Genomic DNA, 22089 nt, shown 5'->3' with positions numbered 1-22089 from the left:
GTTGGTTGAGAACTGTTTTTTTTCTAGTATTTTGCTAAGAATGACAGATTCGATATCTGTCGATAGTTGTCCCAGTCATCAACACTCCTGTCTTTATTTTTTAATGTTGGTTTTATGACTACTTGTTTCAATCCTTTTAGGTATCTGTTAGTGATAGATTGATTAGGTTTGTGATTGTTGGTGTAATTATTAGGTTTGTTTGTTTCAGGGAGTTGGCTGGGATCAGGTCTCTTGGATGTTGTTAATGATTCTACTTATCTCCAGTTTTAATACTATTTCAAAGGATGACCACGTATTTTTATTGAACGTTTTCTTCTGTAGAGTTAGTTGTATCATTAGTTTTCCACTGTGGGTCGTTTTTGATTCTTCAGTTTCTTTGTTTTTCAAATAAGGTGGCTACATATTTGTTGCATGATTCTTTGGAGAGGTTAAAGATTTTTGACTCCTTTGAAGCTGGATCTCTAATTACATTTTTCACTGTTTCAAATAGATTTGTATTTGAATATAACTCCATGGATTTGTTTTGCATAGTATTCTTTTTTAGATTTGTTGATAAGGGTGCAATATTGCGAGAGGTAAGCTTTGTATTTTTTTGTAGATTCATCTGTTAGGTACTTTCTACATTGTTTTTCTTGTTTTCTTAGATTTTGTTTTGCCTTTCTTAGGTCTTCATTATACCAGGGGTGGTAGTTCTTGTTAATTTGTTCTTTGTTGGTTGTTTTTATCTGTATTGGTCTGAACTCTTCTGCTATTTCATTTATTATTATTTCCCAAGAGTCAAATGCTTTGTTGCAGTTGGATAGATCAAGGTCATTAATCTTGTTTTCTATCGTATTTGATAATATCTCATTTTTAAATTTTCTTTCTGTATGAAAAGTTCTTTTTCCTAGCTTGTAGCCAGATGGACTCAGGACCAGTGGGTTATGTGCACCCCTGCTAGCAGATGGAAACGGAGACAGGTTTCAAAGCTGACATCACCCTAGATATACCCCTGCAGTGACCACAGCCATTCAGTATCTCTCCGTCTCCAGGCAGATGTGGACGTGCTATCCCCACACTAGCAGCGGTGTTTAGCAGCATTGCAGTATTAGTTTGAAGAAAAAAATTAAATTTACCTTTCATTTGGGAGAAAGATCGAGCCCTGCTCTCCTGCAGTGATACCTAAAGGTCCCTCCCCCAGTTGAGAATTCCTGAGATGATTTCCGAGATCCCTCAGAGGTGTGCCTTGGTCCAGTAGCCGGTCCCCGGTGTGGACTTTGCTGCTGAAGCAGCTGAAAGGCAGCGGGTATAGAAAACAAAGTGCGGCAGTGACAGCCTAAGCCCTCTCCCTCTGCAGCCTCTCCGTCTCTGTACTCAGCCGGTAAGCACTGAGCCCAGGTAAGTAGAGAAGAACTCCTCTGATTCAGAGATGTGGAAGGGCTTCGGTAAGTCTTTCCTCCTGTCTCCTTGCTTGGCGCGCCGTACCGACGACATTCCCAATCCCGTTGGGGCAAGGGAAGGGGGTTTCCGAGCGGGTTAAGCGGCCCCCCGATGGACTAGGCCCCACTTCAGGCTCGGTGAGTACTCCACGTGGCAGGCCGCGGCGGCACTATCTTCCCCTCATTATCCGTCAGTACACAAGGTGCGGGCCGGCCCTTTGTGCCTCATGTATCTGTTCTCACCCCCCCCTACCCCCTCCTTTGTCGCAATCACCCCCGCCCCTCCCTCCCTTAGTTATCAACTTATTTACTCTGTTACTATTGTTTGTTACACACTGTTCCTTGTAAAGGCTTTGCCTATATATTTTTTGGTTTGTAAGTTATCTGTAAACCGGCACGATGTGCAAACGGCTGTCGGTATATAAAATTAAATAAATAAATAAAATAAATAAATAACTGTGCGCATAGCCATGTGCATACATTCACGCACAACCGGACGCTTATACTTATGCGAGTCAGGGCGGATTTGTGCACAATCAAGCTCAGGCACTAACCGGCTGAACGCACAAGCTTCAGAGTACTATGGCTCCAGCAACAAAGAGGCACAAGCGACACTCCCTTTGTGCTGCCTGCCATGTTATGGCTGCACAGTCTGACCTGAAATCCTTCCTCTGTCAATACTGTGAGGAAGCCCAGGGAGGGCTGGACTCTCAGAACTTTTCCAAGCCCGGCCCCTCCCAGTCAGAGGTCGGGTCAGCCACGACCTTATCTGATAACACCCCATATCTGAGCAATCCCAGAGCTGTGTCTTACCCAGGAGAGGGCATTTCAGTGGCCCCCCCTACCCTAGTTCCTTCTGGACTAGGTATGGACCCGGTGACCTTTTCTTGGGTGGAATTCTTTCAGGGCCTTCAAGCCTTTGTTCAGGCGCAGTCAGCTACTGCCCCCGCCCAGTCTGAGCCCCAGCTGGTAAACCCTCGTCCTCCCAGCCCTATCAGCATTCCTCGGGACATGCCTCGCCTCACCAAGGGCATCCCTGACAGGGTCCCAGACACCACGGACGACGAAGGGAATGCAAACTCATTGGAGGATGGGGAAATCCCTTCAGGCCTAGAGCCATACCGGACCATGCTACAGTTTTTCCACAGAGATGAATTGCCGGCCCTCGTCTCTCAGACCCTGAAGACTCGAATTCTGGTCATGGACCTATGTCAGAACCAAAGAAGAATCCCATCCTGGTGTCTCTATGGAAAGCCTCTTGCTATTTCCCGATAATGGAAGCATTCCAGGAGTTGATTGACCTGGAATGGAATGTCCCGGAAGCCAGCTTAAAGGAGGTAGGGATCTGGAGGCCTTGTACCCTCTGGACCTTGATGACCAAAGAATGCCTGCGTTTTCCGAAAATGGGCGTCCTGGTCTGTGCCATCTCAAAGGGAACAACTATTCCAGTAGAAGGATGCACACGGTAGATGGCTGGAGTCCATCCTTAAGCAAGCTTTTGACGTTACAGCAATGACACTGCAGATCACTTCCTGTTGTGCCCTGGTGGCCTGTTCATGTCTGCTTTTCTCGAGAGAGGCAGATTGCTCAGGGGGTGCATCCCAGAGAGGCAATCGAGCCCGAACTGGCTGGTTCTTACAACAGACGCGAGTCTCTGGGGCTGGGGAGCTCATTGTCAGGAACTCACATCCCAGGGATGTTGGATGGAAGAAGAGGCCCTCTGGAACATCAATAGCCTAGAAGCCCGGGCAGTGAGGCTGGTGTGCTTGCAATTCAGCCACAGAAGCCAGGGTCAAGCAGTCAGCATAATGGGGTAGATTTTCAAAGGGGTACGCGCGTACCCCCCAAAAACCTACCCCAAACCCCCCCTGTGCGCGCTGAGCCTAAGTCCCGGGGCTTGCATGGAGGGGCGTGCCGCGAGTGACGCGGCGTTTCGGGGGCGGGCCCGGGGGGCGTGGTGCCGGTCCGTGGGCGTGGTCGAGGCCTCCGGACCAGCCCCCGGGTCGGGTGATTGTGCGCCAGCAGCCCGCTGGCACGCAGATTTACGCCTGCTTTCTGCAGGCGTAAATCTGCCAACAAAGGTAGGGGGGGGTTTAGATAGGGCCGGGGGGGTGGGTTAGGTAGGGGAAGGGAGGGGAAGGTGAGAGGAGGTGGAAGGAAAGTTCCCGCTGAGGCCGCTCCGATTTCGGAGCGGCCTCGGAGGGAACAGGCAGCACGCGCCAGGCTCGGCGCGTGTGGGTTGCACAAATGTGCACCCCCTTGTGCGCGCCGACCCCGGATTTTATAAGATACGCGCGGCTACGTGCGTATCGATAGTATGTCCACAGTGGCTTTTGAAGAGAATACTGAAGGGCTGAGGTCACTGTAGGGGTGTTTCTAGGGTGACGTCAGCTTTGAAACCTGACTCCGTCTCTATCTGCTGGCAGGGGAGCACAGCCCATTGGTCTTGAGTCCATCTGCCTACACTAAGGAAAACAAAATTATCAGGTAAGTAATTTCTCCATTGTATGCTTTGCAGAATCCAGCAAAGAATTAGAAGAGCTGAGGTCAGCATTTGCTCGGGCTGTGGATTATATGAAGCAAGAAGTAGAAGAGCGTAAGTTGGTGGTATACAAGTGATTTTCCTTTTGAATAAGAATACTTATTTACTTTATTTACAAATTTGTCTTGTAAGTCAGTCCAGTGGCTCGGTGGTAGCGTTGTGCACTGCCATGCAGAAGGCATCTGGTTCAGCCTTTGATTAGGATCTTCCGTGCCCTGGGTTGCCTGAATGCTGGGGAAGCAGCATTCAGAGCCCCCTTGCCGGGAAGGAGGGTCATCACTCAAAGTGACACTTGGTGGCCGATGATTGCAGGGTTTTGAGAAGAGCCCTGGTGCAGGCCCCTGGTTAAAGATGGTCAATGACCAGACTAAGTATGTTGTCGAGGGAGTTATACAACAGGGGACAAAAGCGCCGGGTAGTTGTGAGTAAAGGTTCATGGTTCCAGTTCATAGTCCTGGTTCTGAGTTGAGCTGGAATCCTAAGAGAGCAGAAGAAGTCTTCCAGTCCCCCACTCCCCAAAATAATAAAATTATTTGCAATTATTTTTCTCCAAAGGTTTCAGTGAAAGTGGCGATCCATCCTGTACTGTAATGCAGAGCTGGGCAAGGATTGAGGTAATGGGTTTATTGAAGGTATTTAATTTGTAAGCTGCTTTTATCCTTTCATTTTGATCTCGTGCTTTTTCGTTGGTAAGGGTCCTGATCATTGCGGTGTATGGTTACCATTTTCCAGGCAAAATATACATTACTTGAACATACTCAGATCAGTCCAGACAAGTGGGTTTATGCATCCCTACCTGCAGATGGAGGCAGAGAACAAAACTTTGAGACACTGCTACATAACCAAGAGTGCCACCTGCAGTCTCTCAGTATTGATCTGTATTTCTGTCTCCAGCAGATAGTAGAGGTGCAAAAATCTGCAGATAGTTCTGACTGAAAGGTGGCATTTGGAATTTAGAAGTTGGAGCAGCTCCTCCAGGTGTTAGGTTCCTTTGTGGGACACCCCTTGAGTGGAGCCAGGCAAACGGGGGGGGGGGTTGGATACCCCTGGCTGTGGTAGCTCGCTGTGCTGGATACTTTGATAGTCAGGGGACTGGCTCCCTCTTAGTCTCTGTAGTCTCCTCCTGCCAGCTGCTGCCTCGGTAAAGGGAAGTACCCTTTTTGTTGTTCTGTATAAATTTGTTAAAAAAAAAAAAAAAAAAAAAAGGTAGTTAAGAGAGTGTCAGCAGTGCACATCAGCCAGGAGATTTGGTTGGCGGCACAGTAAATGGGGCAGTTGGACAGCAGGAGCTGTCGAGGACTGCAGGAGGAGGAGAGTATAAGTGCCGTGATTTGTTTTTTTCCCCCAATGGGGAAACTTGGGCCATGGATCTTGATTTTTGTCGTGTTGCTCGGCCTGCTGCGGCTCCTGCGCACGCCGCTTGTGAGCATACAGTGCTGTAGAGCTTCCTCTTGGTGCAGCCTGCCTTGTAGCGGCATGTTTTCGGCTGCGCGATGGTGTGACCATGTGGCGCCATGGTGGCGTGCAGTGCCTGCGGGCTCTAGTCGGCCCAACTCGATTCCCGCTCCCTCTGCACAGGCTGTGCTTCGAGAGCGGAAGGATCCTCCGCAGAGGGGTCAAAGTCTAGGAAGGCTTCCCGCGGTTCGGGATCTGCGCCGGTAGTGCAGGGGGGGATCCCTCCTTCAGTCAGGCCTGCAGATGATCGTGGTCAAGGGGTTGTTCTGGCTGGGGTGCGGGCGATTCTCCTTCTCTGTCTCCTGCGGTACAGGATGCTGAGGGCCATGAGGAGGGGGTCAGATTCAGGGGACAGCCTCCTCCCACAGGGGACAGACGATCTGGAGGAGTTCTCCCCAGAATTTGTCCTGATACTCCACAGAGCCTTCCTGGCTAGGAAGGGTACAGGAGTCAAGAGGTCCAGAGAGCATAGTTACATCTTGCCCAAAAGGCCAAGGATGGCATCGGCGGGTGGTTCTGGGGATTTAATGAAGCACCCGTGGCTGTGCCGTGACGGGGTAGACGAAGAGTCTGACCTGGATGACTCAGATGAGATACCAGATCTTGCATCGCCGCAGTGGGCAGACCTGGATGGGGAGCCCGATGAGGGTCAAATTCCTGATCCTGATTTAAATAAGGATGATCCGGATCTTGTTGAGTCTGTACCTGAGGTGATGACTCTTGGGTGGTCCAGCTATTTAAGAAAGAGGAGCTCTGGCTTTTCATTCCTCAGGTGTTGGGGGTTAACCGGATTCAGGAGGAGTCTGATAATGAAGGTGTGAATCCGGTCCTGGATAGACTGGGGACTGCCTTTCCATTGCCTAAGAAGATACAGAAGCTGATCAGCTGGGAGTAGAATTTCCTGGAGGCAGGCTTAAAGGTCGGTAGGGCTATGGCAAAGCTTTATCCTTGGATGGAGGAACATTTGGAATCGCCTAAAGACATTTAAGGTAGATTTGGTGGTCTCTGCAGTGACAAAGAAGACCACAATCCCAGTTGCAGGTTCGGCTGTGCTTAAGGATGTTCAGGACCGCACATTGGAGATTCAGTTGAAGCGCATGTGCGAGGTGTCTGCTTTAAGCCTTCGAGCCGCAGTGTGTGCCAGCATGATGCAGTGGGCCTGCTTATGCTAGATTCAGAAGGCTCAGGATCAGGCGTCTGCCGGGACGATCATGCTCGTCCAGTTAGCTCGTCTGGAGGCAGGTGTGGCTGATGCGCTGTACAATTTGGTGCGTTACTCCGCCAGGAGTATGGTCTCGGCGGTGATGGCGCGCCGGCTTCTGTGGTTACGCAATTGATCGGGGAACATATCGTCCGAGGCCCAGCTGTGCAATCTCCCTTTTAAGGGGAAATTAATTTTTGGGGAAGAACTGGATCAGCTGATGAAATCTCTCAGGGAACCCAAAGGAAACAGGCTGCCCAAGGATAAGAAGAGTTCTAACAAGTTCCTTCCACCCCGATTCCGGTTTTGGGATTCAAGGAGGTTTCATCACGGGAGAGGGGCCACAACATCGGGGTCGAAGCAGTCATCAGGATGTCAGCAGTCCTTTTGGGGCACCGTCAGATCCTCCAGAGGCGGTTCCGGTCAGGGGACCATAGGAGGTAAGGCCTCGCAATGAAGCCAGGCTAGAAGCAGTAGGGGGCAGGTTGTCCCATTTTTATGAAGAGTGGACCAAGATTACTGCAGACCGGTAGGTGCTGGAGGTCGTAAGAGAGGGTTATGCCTTAGAATTTTTGCGCTCAGTCAGGGAGGCCTTTCTGGAGTCCCACTGCTCATCTCGCAGCAAAAGGGGCGCAATAGAGCAGAATCTGCAAAGGTTGCTAAGTTTAGAGGCCATCACTCCGGTTTCTCTGAGCTAACAGGATTGGGGGGAGGTACTGTATTTATTTCATGGTGCCAAAGAAAGAGGGCACTTTCTGTCCCATTTTGGATTTGCAAACATTAAATGTAGCCAGAATCGTCCTGATCAATCAATTGTCTAGAGACAAGGGCTGAACGTAGAGCCGTGGAGGCATTCTTGCCTGTGGTCCAGGGACGAATGGTGTGAGTGCTTTCAGGCAATGCGACGATGGTGGCATTTATCAATCACCAAGGAGGAACGAAGAGTCGCGCTGTTTCTCGTGAGACTCAACTATTGTTTGTGTGGGCTGTCATCTAGAGGGGATTGCGGCCTCACACGTTGCAGGAGTGGACAACGTGCAGGCAGATTTCCTCAGCAGACAACAGCTAGATCCCGGGGAGTGGGAATTGTTCCCGGAAGCCAGGAATCGCATTTGTGACAGGTGGGGGGCTTCCTCAGTTGGACCTCATGGTAGTGCGAGCCAATGCAAAGACCGTCAGATTCTTCAGTCGCCAAAAGGAGCCCTGGTCGGTAGGACTAGATGCTTGGGTGTGCCCGTGGCCAACCGGGATTCTTCTGTATGAGTTTTCTCCATGGCCATTCATCAGTCAAGTGTTGCTGCGCATAGAGTCGCATCCAGAGTGTCCTCGACATCCATGGTTCACAGATCTGGTGTATCTGGCGTTCAATGGGCCTCTGCGGTTGGCTCATCTGCCAGACCTGCTATGGCAGGAACCCATATTTTCGGATTGGGAGGATCACTTTTGTCTCGCAGCTTGGTTTTGAAAGACTGCGCTTGTGCCTGAAGGGATATTCTGAACCAGTGATCTCCACTATGCTTCAGGCTAGGAGACCTTCTGTGTCTTTGGTGTATGATAGGGTTTGGAAGGTTTTCAAGTCCTGGTGTCTGCAGCAGAATCTGGAACCGTTGTCAGTGGGAGTCTTTCATATTTTGCCCTTACTTCAATAGGGCTTGTCCAAAGGTCTAGCCTATAGTTTGCTTCATGTTCGGGTATTGGCTTTGGGTTGTCTTCGAGGCAAATTCTGGGGAAGTTCTTTGGCTGCTCATCCCAATGTTGTGCATTTTCTAAAGGGGGTTAAGCATTTGTGGCCTCTGGTTCGGAAGGTGTGTCCAAATTGGAACCTCAACTTGGTCTTGCGGGTTCTCTGTAGCACACCCTTTGAGCTCTTAAGACAGATCTCTGTGAAGGACTTGATATTGAAGACAGTTTTTTCCTGATGGTTATTTGTTCGGCCAGGCGGATTTCCAAGCTTCATACACTTTCTTGTTGATATCCATTTCAGTGTATTGCGGAGGACAGGGTGACCTTAGATATGGTTCCCTCCTTTTTGCCAAAAGTGGTGGCTTCTTTTCATGTGAATCAGACAGTTGAGCTGCCGGCCTTTCTGGAATGGTCTCATGGGTCTCCTTAGGATAGGGGTCTGCATCTCCTGGATGTGCGTCTCATGCTGTTGCGTTATTTGAAAGTCACTAATAGCTTTCGGAGGTCGGATCACATGTTTATGGTGTTCGGTGGCAAAAAAGGGGGGGAAAGCCTCTAAGGCTACGATTTCTAGATGGTTGAAGGAGACCATTTGATCGGCCTATATCTGTAAGGGTCACGAAATTCCGACGGGCTTCAAGGCGCATTCGACTCGGACACAAGCAGCCTCCTGGTTGGAGTGTCAGTTGGTGTTTCCTCAGGAGATATGTAGGGCCGCGGTGTGGTCTTCGTAACATACTGTCACCAAGCATTACTGTTTGAATGTTCAAGCGCAGGAGGACGCGACCTTTGGTGTCTGTGTGTTAAGAGCGGGTCTTTCAGATACCCGCCCGGTATAGGGGTGCTTGGGTTCATCCCACTTGTCTGGACTAATCTGGGCATGTTCAGGAAAGGAAAATTGGCTCTTACCTGCTAACATTTGTTCCTGTAATACCACAGATCAGTCCAGAGACCCGCCCCGTTGTTGCTGCTGAAAGACTGAATTTCCTGGTGAAAGATTGCCATTGTATATCAGCTGCTTTTCGTTTTCAAATGATTATAAAGTTGTATTTCTTTTTCTGAGTAAGCGGTTAGCAGGCCTTTTTACTGGCAGTGTTTGGCTTTCCAGTAAAGGGGATCAAATGTTTAGATTTTTCCTGTTCACCCTAAAAAGGGGAGAATGGGGTCTATTTTTTGGCTTGGGTACAGGTCAATACTGAGGGACTGCAGGTGGCACTCTCAGTTATGTAGCAGTGTCTCAAAGTTTTGTTCTCAGCCTCCATCTGCTGGCAGGGAGGCATAAACCTTAACCGGAGTGATAAGTAATTCTGTTACCTGAACTTCGGTATAAAAAAAGTTATAAATAAATAAACCCACTTGTCTGGACTGATCTGTGGTATTACAGGAATGAAAATTAGCAGGTATGAACCAATTTTCCTTTGTTGATGTGTCTAGGGCTGTCTTGCCTTCCTGAAGCAGGGGCTATACAGTGCACCTGTCTTATTTGGGAGGGGGTCTGGTGTAGCTTTCTTCTCCACTGCGGTTTTAAAAGGCAAATAGAAGTTTGGCTACATTATAGGTAAATGGTATCAAACAGATCGGACAGCCTCAAGTCAGGGTAATCCATTTGAAAAAAGGAATGGAAAAAGTAAACCAATTCTAAAATACTTTTGCTGTTTGGAAAGAAAGAACAGAAAAACCATAAACTCGCAAATGGCATTTGTCCAAAAGATCACAGCTTAAAATTTCGAGCAAGGACAGAATGGAGGACTAAGTCTTTCTTTCTAAAAGAGAACCCCCCTCCCCCAAAACATGAGACAAATATCCAGGTTTGAAGTGAAAGATAGTGATCTCTCCTCAGTACAGAGGGGGAAGGGAGCCAAAAAGGATGTGTCTGTTGTAAATGCTGCCCCAGGTTATGCTAGGAATATCATCAGTTTGTTATAACCACGGTGTTCTTATAAAGAGGAACTATGGTACCATGTGCTGCCTTGTACATAGAGGGGGAGAGCCTTGTTGGTGTGTTCACTGTGTAATGCTTTTGTGGAAGCATTGCTTCTTCAAAACTGCGGTTACCGGTTTTTTCTTAAAATTTAAAACAGCATTATATGATTCTCTTCCAGTTTTATAAGAAGTCAAGATTAATTTACACGTATAGATAGTGAGATCTATAACTTCAGCTTAGCATTTATAATTTCCTGTTCATACTCCAGACCAGTGCAGACAAGTGGGTTTTGCTTCTCTGCCAGCAGATGGAGGCAGAGAACAAAAACATTTAGGCACTGCTACAAATACGAGAATGCCACCTGCGTCCAGCAGATGGTAGAGGTGCAAACCTGCAGTCTGCAGGGCTAGGGAGATGAAGGAAATTCTGGGAAGGAAGATTCCTGGAGGACGGCTCCCGGAGGTGTTAGGTTACTTCGTGGGCCATTCCTTGGGTAGAGCAGGGCGAGGCAGGGGGTTGGTTATCCCTGTCCTACCTGGACCCTTGTCTGCATGGGGATGATAGCCAGGGGACCTGGTTCTCTCGCCCCCATCTGGGTCCTTGTCTCTCGTAGTGATAAGCCCCTTCCAGCCAGAAGCAGGGAAGTATTTTGTTTTATTCCCTTTGGGTTGTGTTTCTCCTGCGGGTGTCTGTTTCTTTAAAAAAAAAAAAAAGTGCAGGAAGATGTGCAGGCTGTAGCAGGGCTCCAGCGGCTGATCGCACTGTGCTGCCAGGAGGCAGTCTGAGGTGAGCGGGGGCAAATTGCCAGCATTGTCAGGGCTGGGAATCAGCACCAGGACAGCGCCACCGACCGCATAGCAGGCAGGGACTATTTTTAGGTCTGATCTCGCATCATGGCGCCGCTCGCTCAGTGCAGGAAAGTTTACCATGGCTGTGGGGAGAAGCATAGAGTGCGTCTCCAGGGGGTTGGAACCTCCGAGGGGATTGCTGGAGAGTTTGGTGCCTTGGATTCGGTAGTGTTGGTGTAAGAGGCCCTGGGGGGGGGGGGGGGTGGTCTGAGGACAAAATGACCATTTTAGCTAGGCGTGGGGAGGGGGACCTGGGGGATGTAGACACTGATCAGAGTTGAACTGATTTGGAGGGGTTCTCCACTAATTTTGTCCTGCTCCTCCACAAGGCCTATTTGGTTAAGGAGGCGGCAGGGTCCAAACGACTGCTCGCTAGAAAGGCTCGGGAGCCTAAGAAAACTAGGGGGAAAGGTCTCAGGGATCTGGTGGCATTTGGCAGCTAATGGGGCTCGGAAGTTCCTCGGATGATGCTGGGGACACATCAGTCGATACGGACGGCTCCGAGCAACTTCAGGGCAGTTCGGGGGATCCGGATAAGGACATCTCGGTAGCAGAGGGGGATGATCCTCGGGTGGTCAGGCTCTTCTGTAAGGAAGAACTGCGTCCTCTCATTCCCCAGTTTCTGGAGGAGCTGGGGATAAAGGTTGCTATACTAACTGCATTAACCACATCTTCTGGCAACAAATTCCAGAGTTTAATTGTGCGTTGAGTAAAAAAGAACTTTCTCCGATTAGTTTTAAATGTGCCACATCCTAACTTCATGGAGTGCCCCCTAGTCTTTCTATTATCTGAAAGAGTAAATAACCAATTCACATCTACCCAATCTAGACCTCTCATGATTTTAAACATCTCTATCATATCCCCCCTCAGCCGTCTCTTCTCCAAGCTGAAAAGTCCTAACCTCTTCAGCCTTTCCTCATAGGGAAGCTGTTCCATTCCCTTTATCATTTTGGTTGCCCTTCTCTGTACCTTCTCCATCGCAATTATATCTTTTTTGAGATGCGGCGACCAGAATTGTACACACACACACACACACACACACACACACATATATATCTATATACACACACACACACACACTCCGCCTGTGCCCTAGTAGAATGTGCCCACAACCCTTTTGAAATTGACCTGCCCTTACAGATGTAAGCTGTATTAATTGCCTCTCTCAATCATCTTGCAATCGTAGCCTTGGAAGCCTTATTGCCCTTCTTCGCCCCACTAAACAAGACAAAAAGATGACTGGATCTCCGAAAAGGATTTGTGACCTTAAGATATGGCAAAAGAATTCGCCACACATCCAACAAGTGCAATTCCCTTGCCATAGGAGCATCGCAAGCTCCTATGGCAAGGGAATTCTTGGTGTTTATCAAGGGGTCCTAGTTCTAGGGGGCTCCAACAAGTTCTCTGCTTGCCCATGGTTTGTTGGGGCTTGTTAGTTTATTAGTCTGTTAACTTGGTCATCTTGGCTTGGGTACAGGTCAATTCTGAGGGACTGCGGTGGCACTCTCGTATATGTAGCAATGCCTAAAAATTTTTATTCTCTGCCTCCATCTGTTGGTAGGGAAGCAAAACCCACTTGTCTGAACTGATCTGTGGTACTACAGGAACAGAAATTATCAGGTAAGAACAAATTTTCCTATGCATATCATACATTTTCCTCCGTTTGTTTCATAGAGCTGTTATGACTAAACTTCAGGCTGAGACAAGTGGCAGTTTCCTTCTTGTGCTGTTGTGTTGTCTCTCTCTCCCTTGTATTATTTTTTTCTCTGCTTACTGATCATTTTCCTGTTCATACCCCAGATCAGTCCAGACAAGTGGGTTTTGCATCCCTACCAGCAGATGGAGACGGAGAATAAAAATTTTTTTCATGCACTGCTATATAACTGTTACGCCTGTCGGTTGCAGACGGCTGCAACCTCTCATGCTCACCTCTTTTTTTTTTTTTTTCCCTGCACCATCAAGTCTGGGAAGAATGGCGGCTTCTGCTAATCCCCACCAACCTCTCTGGCGTTCCCAGGACAGCATGGGCGCTGCTGACCGCCATCTTGGACCCGGAATTACTTAGGTGCATGCGCAAGGGCTTCCTTTGAACATGTCATTGCGGGAATCTCGGGGACGTCCCCTCCCGATGACGTCAATCCACTAGTGTATTTAATCTGACTGGCCCTTGCCTTCTTTGAGTTAGCAAGGAGTTCCGTCTTGCTGAATCCACCTCATTCAAGGACTTCCTGTTCCTAACTTTGGTCTTGGCATCTAACGCTCTGAGTACCCGCTCCTCGGGGGCTCCCCTGCGTTCCTGGCTATCCGCTCCTCGGAGGGCCTACCTGCCTGACTGCTACCAGACCTGCTTCTCAGGTCTCTCTCTCTCCAGGAGCCATCTCTTGTGAGTACCTCTACTGACTTCTGCTATACGAACTGTATTGAGGATTTTCCGCGGTGTACCCCCGAGCCTCAGGCCACTACCACCTTACTTCAGTAGAAACTATTCAGCTTTCCTGCGCTGCAGAGTATTGACACACCAACTACGGGAGCCACTTCTGGGTTTCGGTATCTCTACCACTTCTTTAACGTCTACTGTACAGACATCCTCTGCATACCCCGCTCCGCGGGCCACTACCGGATTGGTATTCCTGAGGTGCCTACACTCGTCAGAGGGGATCCCCGCGTACCCCGCTCCGCGGGTCACTACCGGATCTTCTCATCTGTGGCCTCGCTCTGGGTACTCCCCATTGCTCAGGACTGTACTATTACATCTTCAACTCTGTGGACATTACTTTTTCCTTCCTTCATAATAAAGTCTCTACTTCTAGCTGTGTCCCACGCCACTGAGAACTACGCCTGCTGACAGTGAGGCTCACAGGGCTCCTCCCTGTGGGCGGAGACACCTCTCATCTCAGCCCAGGGTTCACATTCTTACAAAAACAGTATTTCTGTCTCCAGCAGATGGTAGAGCTATAAAACCTGCAGTCTGAAGTTTGAAGAGTTTAAAAAAAAAGAAAGAAAGAAAAAGATGAATAAAAGAAAAGAAGGCAGGATTTGGCTTCCTAAGGTTCTCTGTTCCTTTGCAGCCATCCTTTAGGGTGAGCTGGGGGTTGGTGATTCCTAGGTGACTCGGCCCGAAGTAAGCAGAGGATTTCAAAGTCAGGAGTCCTGGCTCCCTCATTCCTTCTGGATTCCCCTCACCTGTTCCAGGCTGCAAGACTTGGAGAAGTATCCCCTTATTGTCTTGATCTGTCTGTTGCCTTGAGTTTTTTTGTGAAAAAAAAAAGATAGCGTAAATTATAAGTGGGGCAGTGATCTGCCAGCGCTTGAGTCGTGTTGTCTTTCCTGATACTGGAACAGAGGGGGAGGAGGGAAGCTGCAGCTGCACACCCAAGGTACGGGAGGGCTCAGTGGGCCTTTGTGCAGGCGGTGAGGCATGCGTTAGGAGACCACATTAGCACTTCTGGGTTGGGAGGACTCGATGGGTATTGTGAATGATCGGTGCAGTGTACGTCGGGAGGCCACGTTTCTCTACCTGGGGTCCAGGAGGGCTCTCAGCGGTAGTGTACTATTGGCATGGTGCGTACGTGTGAGGGCAATATGGCGTCGACCATGTAACGCATCAAATCTTAACAGGGCTTGCGGAGAACATTATTTGCACCTGATAGCAGGTGCCCTCTGGTCCCGATTATGACTCCAAGGGCAGCAGGAAAGCATTTCACCTGGCAGGTACCGATGATGAGGAGGCGGTGGCCATCTTGTCTCCATGTGGTAGGAGGCAAATGGAGGACAGGGACTACCCGCCCCTCACTCTCATGGTTGTGCAGGGAGTTCTTGAGGACCGGGAGAAGGGGGAAGAGCCGGCTGAGGAGACCTCATAAAGCTTATTTAGCCAGGCAGGGATACCAGTGATTCAAAACAGTTTTTCACCTGGTTTTGTCCTGCTCCTGCATAAGGCTTATTTAGCCTGGCGGGGGACAGAGGTAATGCACCCATGTGCTATACAGGCCCTGTGGCCCACTAAGGTGTGCAAGCGAGAGCCTCACAAATGATGTGAAGTCCATCTCTGCGCATTGGAGGAGCCTCAAGAAGGGTGCTGGTGACCGGGGGGGGAGATTCCTGGGGGCAACCCGTTAGATGAAGTTCCGGTCGTGGATCAATCCCTGTTGGATCTAGAGGATGTTCCAGAGGAGGAGTTGCGTCCCCTCATCCCTCAGGTTCTTGGTGAGCCGGTTTCTGTGGGGTGCAGAAGGCTCAGATAAAGGATTCTACCCCAATGGCCAGTTCCAGTCAGGTGGCCCAGTTGGAGGCCAGGATAGCCTATGTGGCACATGCACTGTAGGATTTAGTCTGCGCATCCACCAGAAGCATGATCTCGGCATTTGCAGCTGACTCCTATGGTTGTGAGAGTGATCAGCGAATGTGTGGTCTAAGATGCAGCCCTGTAATCTCCCTTTTTAAGGGGAACTGGTGGTTCAGGGAAGACCTGGACCAACTGATGAAACATTGGGGACGTCGAAGGGGAATGAGTGGCCGGAGGATAAGAAGGGTGGCAAGAAAACATGCCCATCTCATCCCCATTTTTGGGATTTGAGGAGGTTTCACTCTGGCAAGAGTTCTTCAGCCTTGGGGCAGAAGCAAACCCTGGGAAGGCAGCAGCATTTTTGGGCTGCTCGCAGATTCCCCAGGGTTTATTTTTCTTTTCAGTCAAGGGCCCGGAGGAGGAAAGTCCTCACAATGAAGCCAGGATGAGCCACTCTGCCTTTGAAGCTGTACAGTTATAATTAACCTGCTGGTACGGGAGTGAATCACAATCATGTCGGACCAGTGGGTCTTGAAGACACAGTTGCGATTGAAGGTGGTGAAAGACAGTTGTGCTTGAGAAGTTTCTCATCCAATCATGGAGTCTCATTGCACATCCCAAGGCATACGAGAGGCGGTTTGTGATGCATTGCAGCGGTTGCAGAAGCTAGATGCAATTGTTTTTTTAGTCCCGCCAACTGAACGCAGACAGGGGAGATACTCTTTCATAGTTCCCAAGAAGGAGGGCACTTTTCCAGCCCTTTCTGGGTCTCCAGAAGGTCTATATGGCTCTGCAAGTTCTGTGTTTTGTGGATGGTGTTAGTGCTGATTTGCAAAAGAGAGTGTTCCTGCCGGCGTTGGATCTTGCTGAGACTTATCCACATTCTCTTATATACAGAGCATCAGAAGTTTCTGAGGTATTAGAGCAGCATTTCCAGTTTTGGGCGCTCCCTTTTCGGCTACCATCAACGCCGCAGACTTTTGCGAAGGTGATGGTGGGGGAGATGGTAGTGGTGATTGTGGTGGTGGCGGCGGTGGCCATGAGAAAAGAGGAGATTCTAGTTCATCCTTATTTGGACATCAGAGCACAGTTGGAGGAGAAATGTGGTCAGGCAATTTGGCAAGTCATGGAGAGGTGGCAATCCCTGATTTAGGGTATAAGCCTGATAAAGTGCCATCTGGTGCTGGCCCAATCATTGGAGTACCTGGGAGCGCAGTATGATGCCCGTTTTGGCAGAGTGTTTTCTTTCGTCAGCGAGAGTAGCGAAGTTGCAGGCACAAGTGACTCGTCTGTTGCACCTATTGGTGCTCAGGGTCTGGAATTATTTGCAGGTCCTAGGCTCCATGGCTTCCACGCTAGTTTTTGTACCATGGGCAATTGCTCACATGTGTCCCCTCCAGAGGGTGTTTTTTGGCCCATTGGAATCCGTTGTTGGAGGAGTCTTCTGCCATTGCCACTGCAGGGGGACTTCAGATCCAGGCTGTCGTGGCTTTTGTGCCACAATTTGGAAAAAAGGGGTGGATCTGGAGGCTCCAGAGTGGGTGGCACTGAACTCAGATGCCAGCCTCAGAGATTGGGGGGCAGTTTGACAGGAGCATATGGCTCAAGGTCTTTGGTCGCCATGAGAAGCATCTTGGTCAGTGTTATTAACTTTGTTTTATGAGTGTATTATATTTTATTTTTATTATGTATTTTTCTATTCTGTATTTATATTGTTTTAGATTAGTTTCCTTGTAATAATTATGTACGTTTTATTGTGTTCATCGCCTAGACCATTTTTTTTAGTTAAATGATTCATAAATTTAATAAGTGGTCTTTCAGTCGTTTGGGAACTCGAATGGTTTGTAGGGCATTGTTGTCGTTCCTTCCACAGGTCCGAGGAGGAATGGTGAGAGCCTTTTCGAATAATACAACAACGGTGGTGTATATCATTCATTCATTCAGGAGGGATGAAGAGTCATGGGATGGCTCTGGAGGCTCAGGAGCTGTTTGGGCAGAACAGTATCTGGAGGGAATAGCAGCACTGCATGTCGCAGGAGTGGATAATGTGTTCGCAGATTCTCAGCAAGCAGCAGTCGAACCCAAGGGGAGTTGTCCTCGAAGGCATGGAACCTCATTTGCATCAGGTAGGGGAGTCCCAGCCAGTTCTGATGGAGCTGATGACGTCACGCGCAGCTGTATCGAGGTGACTCGACTTTTCAGTTATGGACAGGGGGGGGGGGGGGGGTGTCAAGTCAGAGGGGATAGATGCTCTGGTTTTTACTTGGTCGATGGGGATTCTGCTGCACGTTTACTCCATGATCTCTGGTAGGCCATTTATGGTGCCCCATAGTGCGAAGACCAGGAACAGTGGGTTCTGGTGGCTCTGGAGTGACTGAGGCGTCTGTGATTTGTGGATCTGGTGCGACTCACAATAGGCGGGCCTCTCAGGTTGGCTCATCAGCAGAGCTTTCCTCGACAAGGACCTATCTGGATTGGGCGGGTGAGTTTTATCTCGTAGCTTGGCTTTAGAGAGATGGTGTTTATGGCTAAAAGGATGCTTGGAGCTGGTTGACACCTTACTTCAGGCTAGGAGGCCTTTTTTGTCTCTGGTTTGTCAGTGTGTGGAGGGTGTTTGAATCCTGGTGTTTGAAGGAAGATCTGGAGCTGTTGTGTGGGGACAGCCCTCGGATTTCACCCTTTTGTTGAAGCCTTGGGATGTCCTTCAGGCAAGCTGCGGGGAAGGTTGTTGGCCTCTCTTCCATATGTCATTCATTTTCTGAAGGGGTCAAACGCTTGTATCCTTAGATTCATACGTCATATCCAAAGTGGATCTTGACTTGGTTCTGCAGTTACTTTGTGGACCTCTGTTTGAGTCTTTGGGGAGGGCATCTATGAAGGACTTCTTGAATGCAGTTTTTCTGGTGACCATTTGTTTGGTCGTGCGGATTTTGGAGATTCAGGTTTGGTCCTGTACAGCTCCTTTCTGGCGGATTGCGAACAACAGTATGACATTGTGTACGGTTCCCTCAATTTTACATAAGGTTGTCTCTTTCTTCCATGTTATCCAGACGACCGAGCTTCTGGAGTTCCTAAATTGGTCAGTAGGTGCGTTGCATGCAAGGGAACTTTACTTATTTGGATGTTCATCGGATTCTGTTGTGGTATCTTACGATCATCTCTTTGTATTGCTCAGTGGAGCGCAGAAAGGATGTAAAGCGTCTAAAGCCATGTTTTCTCTTTAGTTAAAGGGGACTGTTATTTTGGTCTATCTCTGTAAAGATTGAACGGCCCTAGAGGGGTTATGAGCGCATTCTTTTAGGGTGCAAGTAGCCTCCTGGGCGATGTGTCAGTTGGTGTTGCCTCAAGAAATATGTAGAGCTGCGACACGGCCTTCACGTTTCACTTTCACTAGACATTACCAAGTGAATGTTCGAGCACCAGAAGATGCTACATTTGGTGAGAGTGTATTGCAAGTGGGTACATTCCACTTGTCTGGACTGATCGTGGTATGAACAGGAAAGGAAAACTGGTTCTTACCTGCTAATTTTAATTCCTGGAATACCACAGATCAGTCCAGAGGCCCGTCCCCTTGGTTCTGAAAGATTATTATAGCCGCATTTAGAGTCTACTTCAGAATTTCTATGTGTATTTACATTGAACTGATATGTTGAACCAATGGAGCTAACCGGTGCTTTGGTTACTGTGTTGGTTGTTGAGGCTCCATTTCAGGGGGCTCCAATCCGGGGTTCTCTGTTCGCCCTTGAAGGGAAAGTTTGATTGAGTTGGCTTGGGTACAGGTCGATACTGAGGAACTGCAGGTGACAGTCTTGGTTATGTAACAGTGCATGAAAAGGGTTTTTTTGTTTGTTTGTTTGTTTTTATCTCTTCCTCTGTCTACTGGTAGGGATGCAAAACCCACTTGTCTGGACTGATCCGTGGTATTCCAGGAAAGAAAATTAGCTGGTAAGAACCAATTTTCCTTTACCTAGCATCTGACATATCAGGTCCTGGGGAGAAGAACAACAGCTGGGTGAACAGGTGAATGGTATTTGAACAGATATAGGTGCATGCACTTAAATGCTATTTAGAAAAAAGTATGTAAGGAAAAACAGAACAGATAAGGAAATGAATGTCCCAAACAGAAAATGAATTAGAGGAAAGGGAGGAAAATTGGACATGTCCTGAAGTGCTGTTGTGCTTTGAATGCTAAAATCTTCTATTTCTTTTTTTTTTTTTTGTTAGGCTCGACACTGTAATAATATGCAGAAGGCTAGAGAACTGTGGGATAGCATTATGACAAGAGGAAATTCGAAATTTGCAAACATGTGGTTAGAGTACTATAACCTTGAGCGGTAAGAATTATTAAGCCTCGTTCAGAGGAGGAGTGATGCTAGTCTAGCATAATCTCTCTCTCCATTTGCCCTTCCATTCTTTTGCTGCTATGGAGGCCATTTTCAAAGGAGCATGTAAATGGGCTTTTGAAAATTGCTACTTTTCATAGGGCTGAATTGTCAAAAGGATGTAGGCGTGTAAATGCACTTTTGAAAATTGCTACGCTATATGCTACTTTTACGTGTGTACCTCCTTTGAAAACGACCTCCTTTACATGATGTTCTCTTTGCCAGGCTTGTTTACTTGCTTGCTTGGTGAACAGTGATTGCAATTCCCTGTACGTACCCAGATCAGTCCAGACTCCTGGGTTTTGTCTCCCTGCCAGCAGTTGGAGACAGAGAAAGATTTACTAACACTACTATTTAACCACATGTGCCACTTGTAGTTCCTCAGGATTTCTCCTCCAACAGATGGTAGATGGGGCAAACCAAGCAGTTCTGCAGTCCGGGTAATTTTTAGTTTTTGAGCCTTCCTCCACGGGGTTTTTGAATCCTGGTGGGTTCTTCCCTGTCTGGTTGAGGTGGACGAGTCGGGAGTTGATAACTCTTTTGTGTGCTCGGTCCATGCACCTGTGGGGTGTAAATCTGGTGGTCCAGATCCCTCCCCTTCACGAGGCGGCTGGGCGGCTGCAAGCTCAGGATATTTTTTTCCTCTGAGGCAGACTGTTGAAGCCTATGTTCCCAGCTTTGGGGAAGTTGAATAAAGTTAAACAAAAAAAGAAATATTTCCTAGCGTGTAGCCAGATGGATTCAGAACCAATAGTTTATGCTCCCCTGCCAGCAGATGGAGACGGAGTCAGGTTTCAAAACTGATGACACCCTGGATACATCCCCGCAGTGACCTCAGCCCTTCAGTATTTCTCCGTCTCCAGCAGATGTAGACATGCTTTCCCTATGGGGATCGCTGTACTTTTTGGAAGAAGAAATTCTACTTTTAAATTGGAGAAAAGATTGAGCCCTGCTCTCCTGCGGTGATACCTAAAGGTCCTTCCCCCAGTTGAGAATTCCTGAGGTGATTTCCGAGATCCCTCAGAGATGTGCCTTGGTCCGGTAGCAGGTTCCTAGCGTGGACTTTGCTGCTGAAGCAGCTGAAAGGCAGCGGATGCAGGAAGCTGAGCCAGCGGTGATGGCCAAAGCCCTCTCCTTCTGCAGCCGGAGACCATCTCTGCACTCTGCCAGTAAGCACGGAGTCCAGGTAAGTTTAAAAAAAAAAAAAAAGAGGATTTCCTCCCGATTCAGAGACATTGGAGGGGTTTCGGTAAGATTTCCTCTGGTCTCCTTGCTCGGTTCGCCACACTGACGTCGTTCCCGATTCCACTGGGGTAAGGGGAAGTGGGCTTCCGAGTGGGTTGATCAGCCCCCCGGTGGGCTAGGCCCTGCTTTAGGCTTGGTCGGCACACCGCATGGTGGGCTGCGGCGGCGCCATCTTGCACACATTTTTGTACCTGCATTGCCCAGCATAGAACTTTGGTATGCGCAGTGCGTTCGGCTCTGAACACATGCTGTGCGCATAACGTGCATGTACATACGCGCACAATTTACTAGGTGCAGAATATAAGTAAAGCCGAGCGCATGGGTTGTGTGTGCCTCGCCACAGCCCACGTAGGCACCCGAAATCTGTGCACATAAAATTCTAAGCGTGAGCCGTATGAACATGCAGTTACAGTTGCCAGTGGCTCCAGCAGCAAAGAAACATAAGCGCCTTTCTCTCTGCACTGCTTGTCATATTAGGGAGGCACAGTCTGACCTGGATTCTTGCTTATGTCAGTACTGTGAGGAAGCTCAGGGAGAATTGGCCTCCCCCGGACTTTGCTAAGCCCGGCTCCTCCCATTCAGAGGATGGGTCAGCCACAGCCTTAACCAAAAGTTCCCCGGGACTGGGTCATCCATGGGAGAGGGAAATTTAGCGGTACCTACCCCAGTACCTCCTGGGCTAGGCATGGACCCGGCCGCTTTCTTGTGGGTGGAATTCTTTCAAAGCCTTCAAGCCTTCGTACAGGCACAGTCTGCTACCTTACTTGCTCCTGTCCGGACGGAACTTCATCAAGTAAGCCCTCCCTCTCCCAGTCCTGTCGGCAGATCTCGAGGCATGCCTCAACTTACCAAGGGTATCCCTGGCAGGGACCCGGATGGCACAGATGAACAAGAGGATCCAGATTCCTTGGAAGATGGAGAAATCCCTCCTGGTTTAGAACCTTATCAAACTACGTTATGGTTTTTCTAGACAGACTAATTGCCAACCTGGGTTTCCCAGACCCTGAAGATGTTGGGAGTTCCTGGGGCGGACTCTATGATGGAACCAAAGAGGAATCTCATTCTGATTTCCCTTCGGAAAGCCTCTTGTTACTTTCTAGTACTGG

At 48.8% G+C, this 22089-nt stretch overlaps 1 protein-coding gene across 2 annotated transcripts in view; it reads left to right on the top strand.

Moving 5' to 3' along the window:
* The window catches only part of SART3 (spliceosome associated factor 3, U4/U6 recycling protein), a 91580-nt gene that overhangs the window by 35958 nt on the left and 33533 nt on the right, over positions 1-22089 (top strand). Inside the window, exons 10-12 of one of the 2 annotated variants that reach the window (XM_029619685.1) lie at positions 3937-4014; positions 4516-4592; positions 19581-19690. In XM_029619685.1, coding sequence (XP_029475545.1) covers positions 3937-4014; positions 4516-4592; positions 19581-19690 — 265 coding nt within the window. The remainder of the gene's footprint in view (positions 1-3936; positions 4015-4515; positions 4593-19580; positions 19691-22089) is intronic. The other variant, XM_029619686.1, reaches the window with a different exon arrangement.

This window comes from Rhinatrema bivittatum, chromosome 11 (genome assembly GCF_901001135.1).
Source record: "Rhinatrema bivittatum chromosome 11, aRhiBiv1.1, whole genome shotgun sequence".
NCBI classification, from domain to species: Eukaryota; Metazoa; Chordata; class Amphibia; order Gymnophiona; family Rhinatrematidae; genus Rhinatrema; species Rhinatrema bivittatum.
This window is presented reverse-complemented; position numbering and strand designations above follow the sequence as displayed.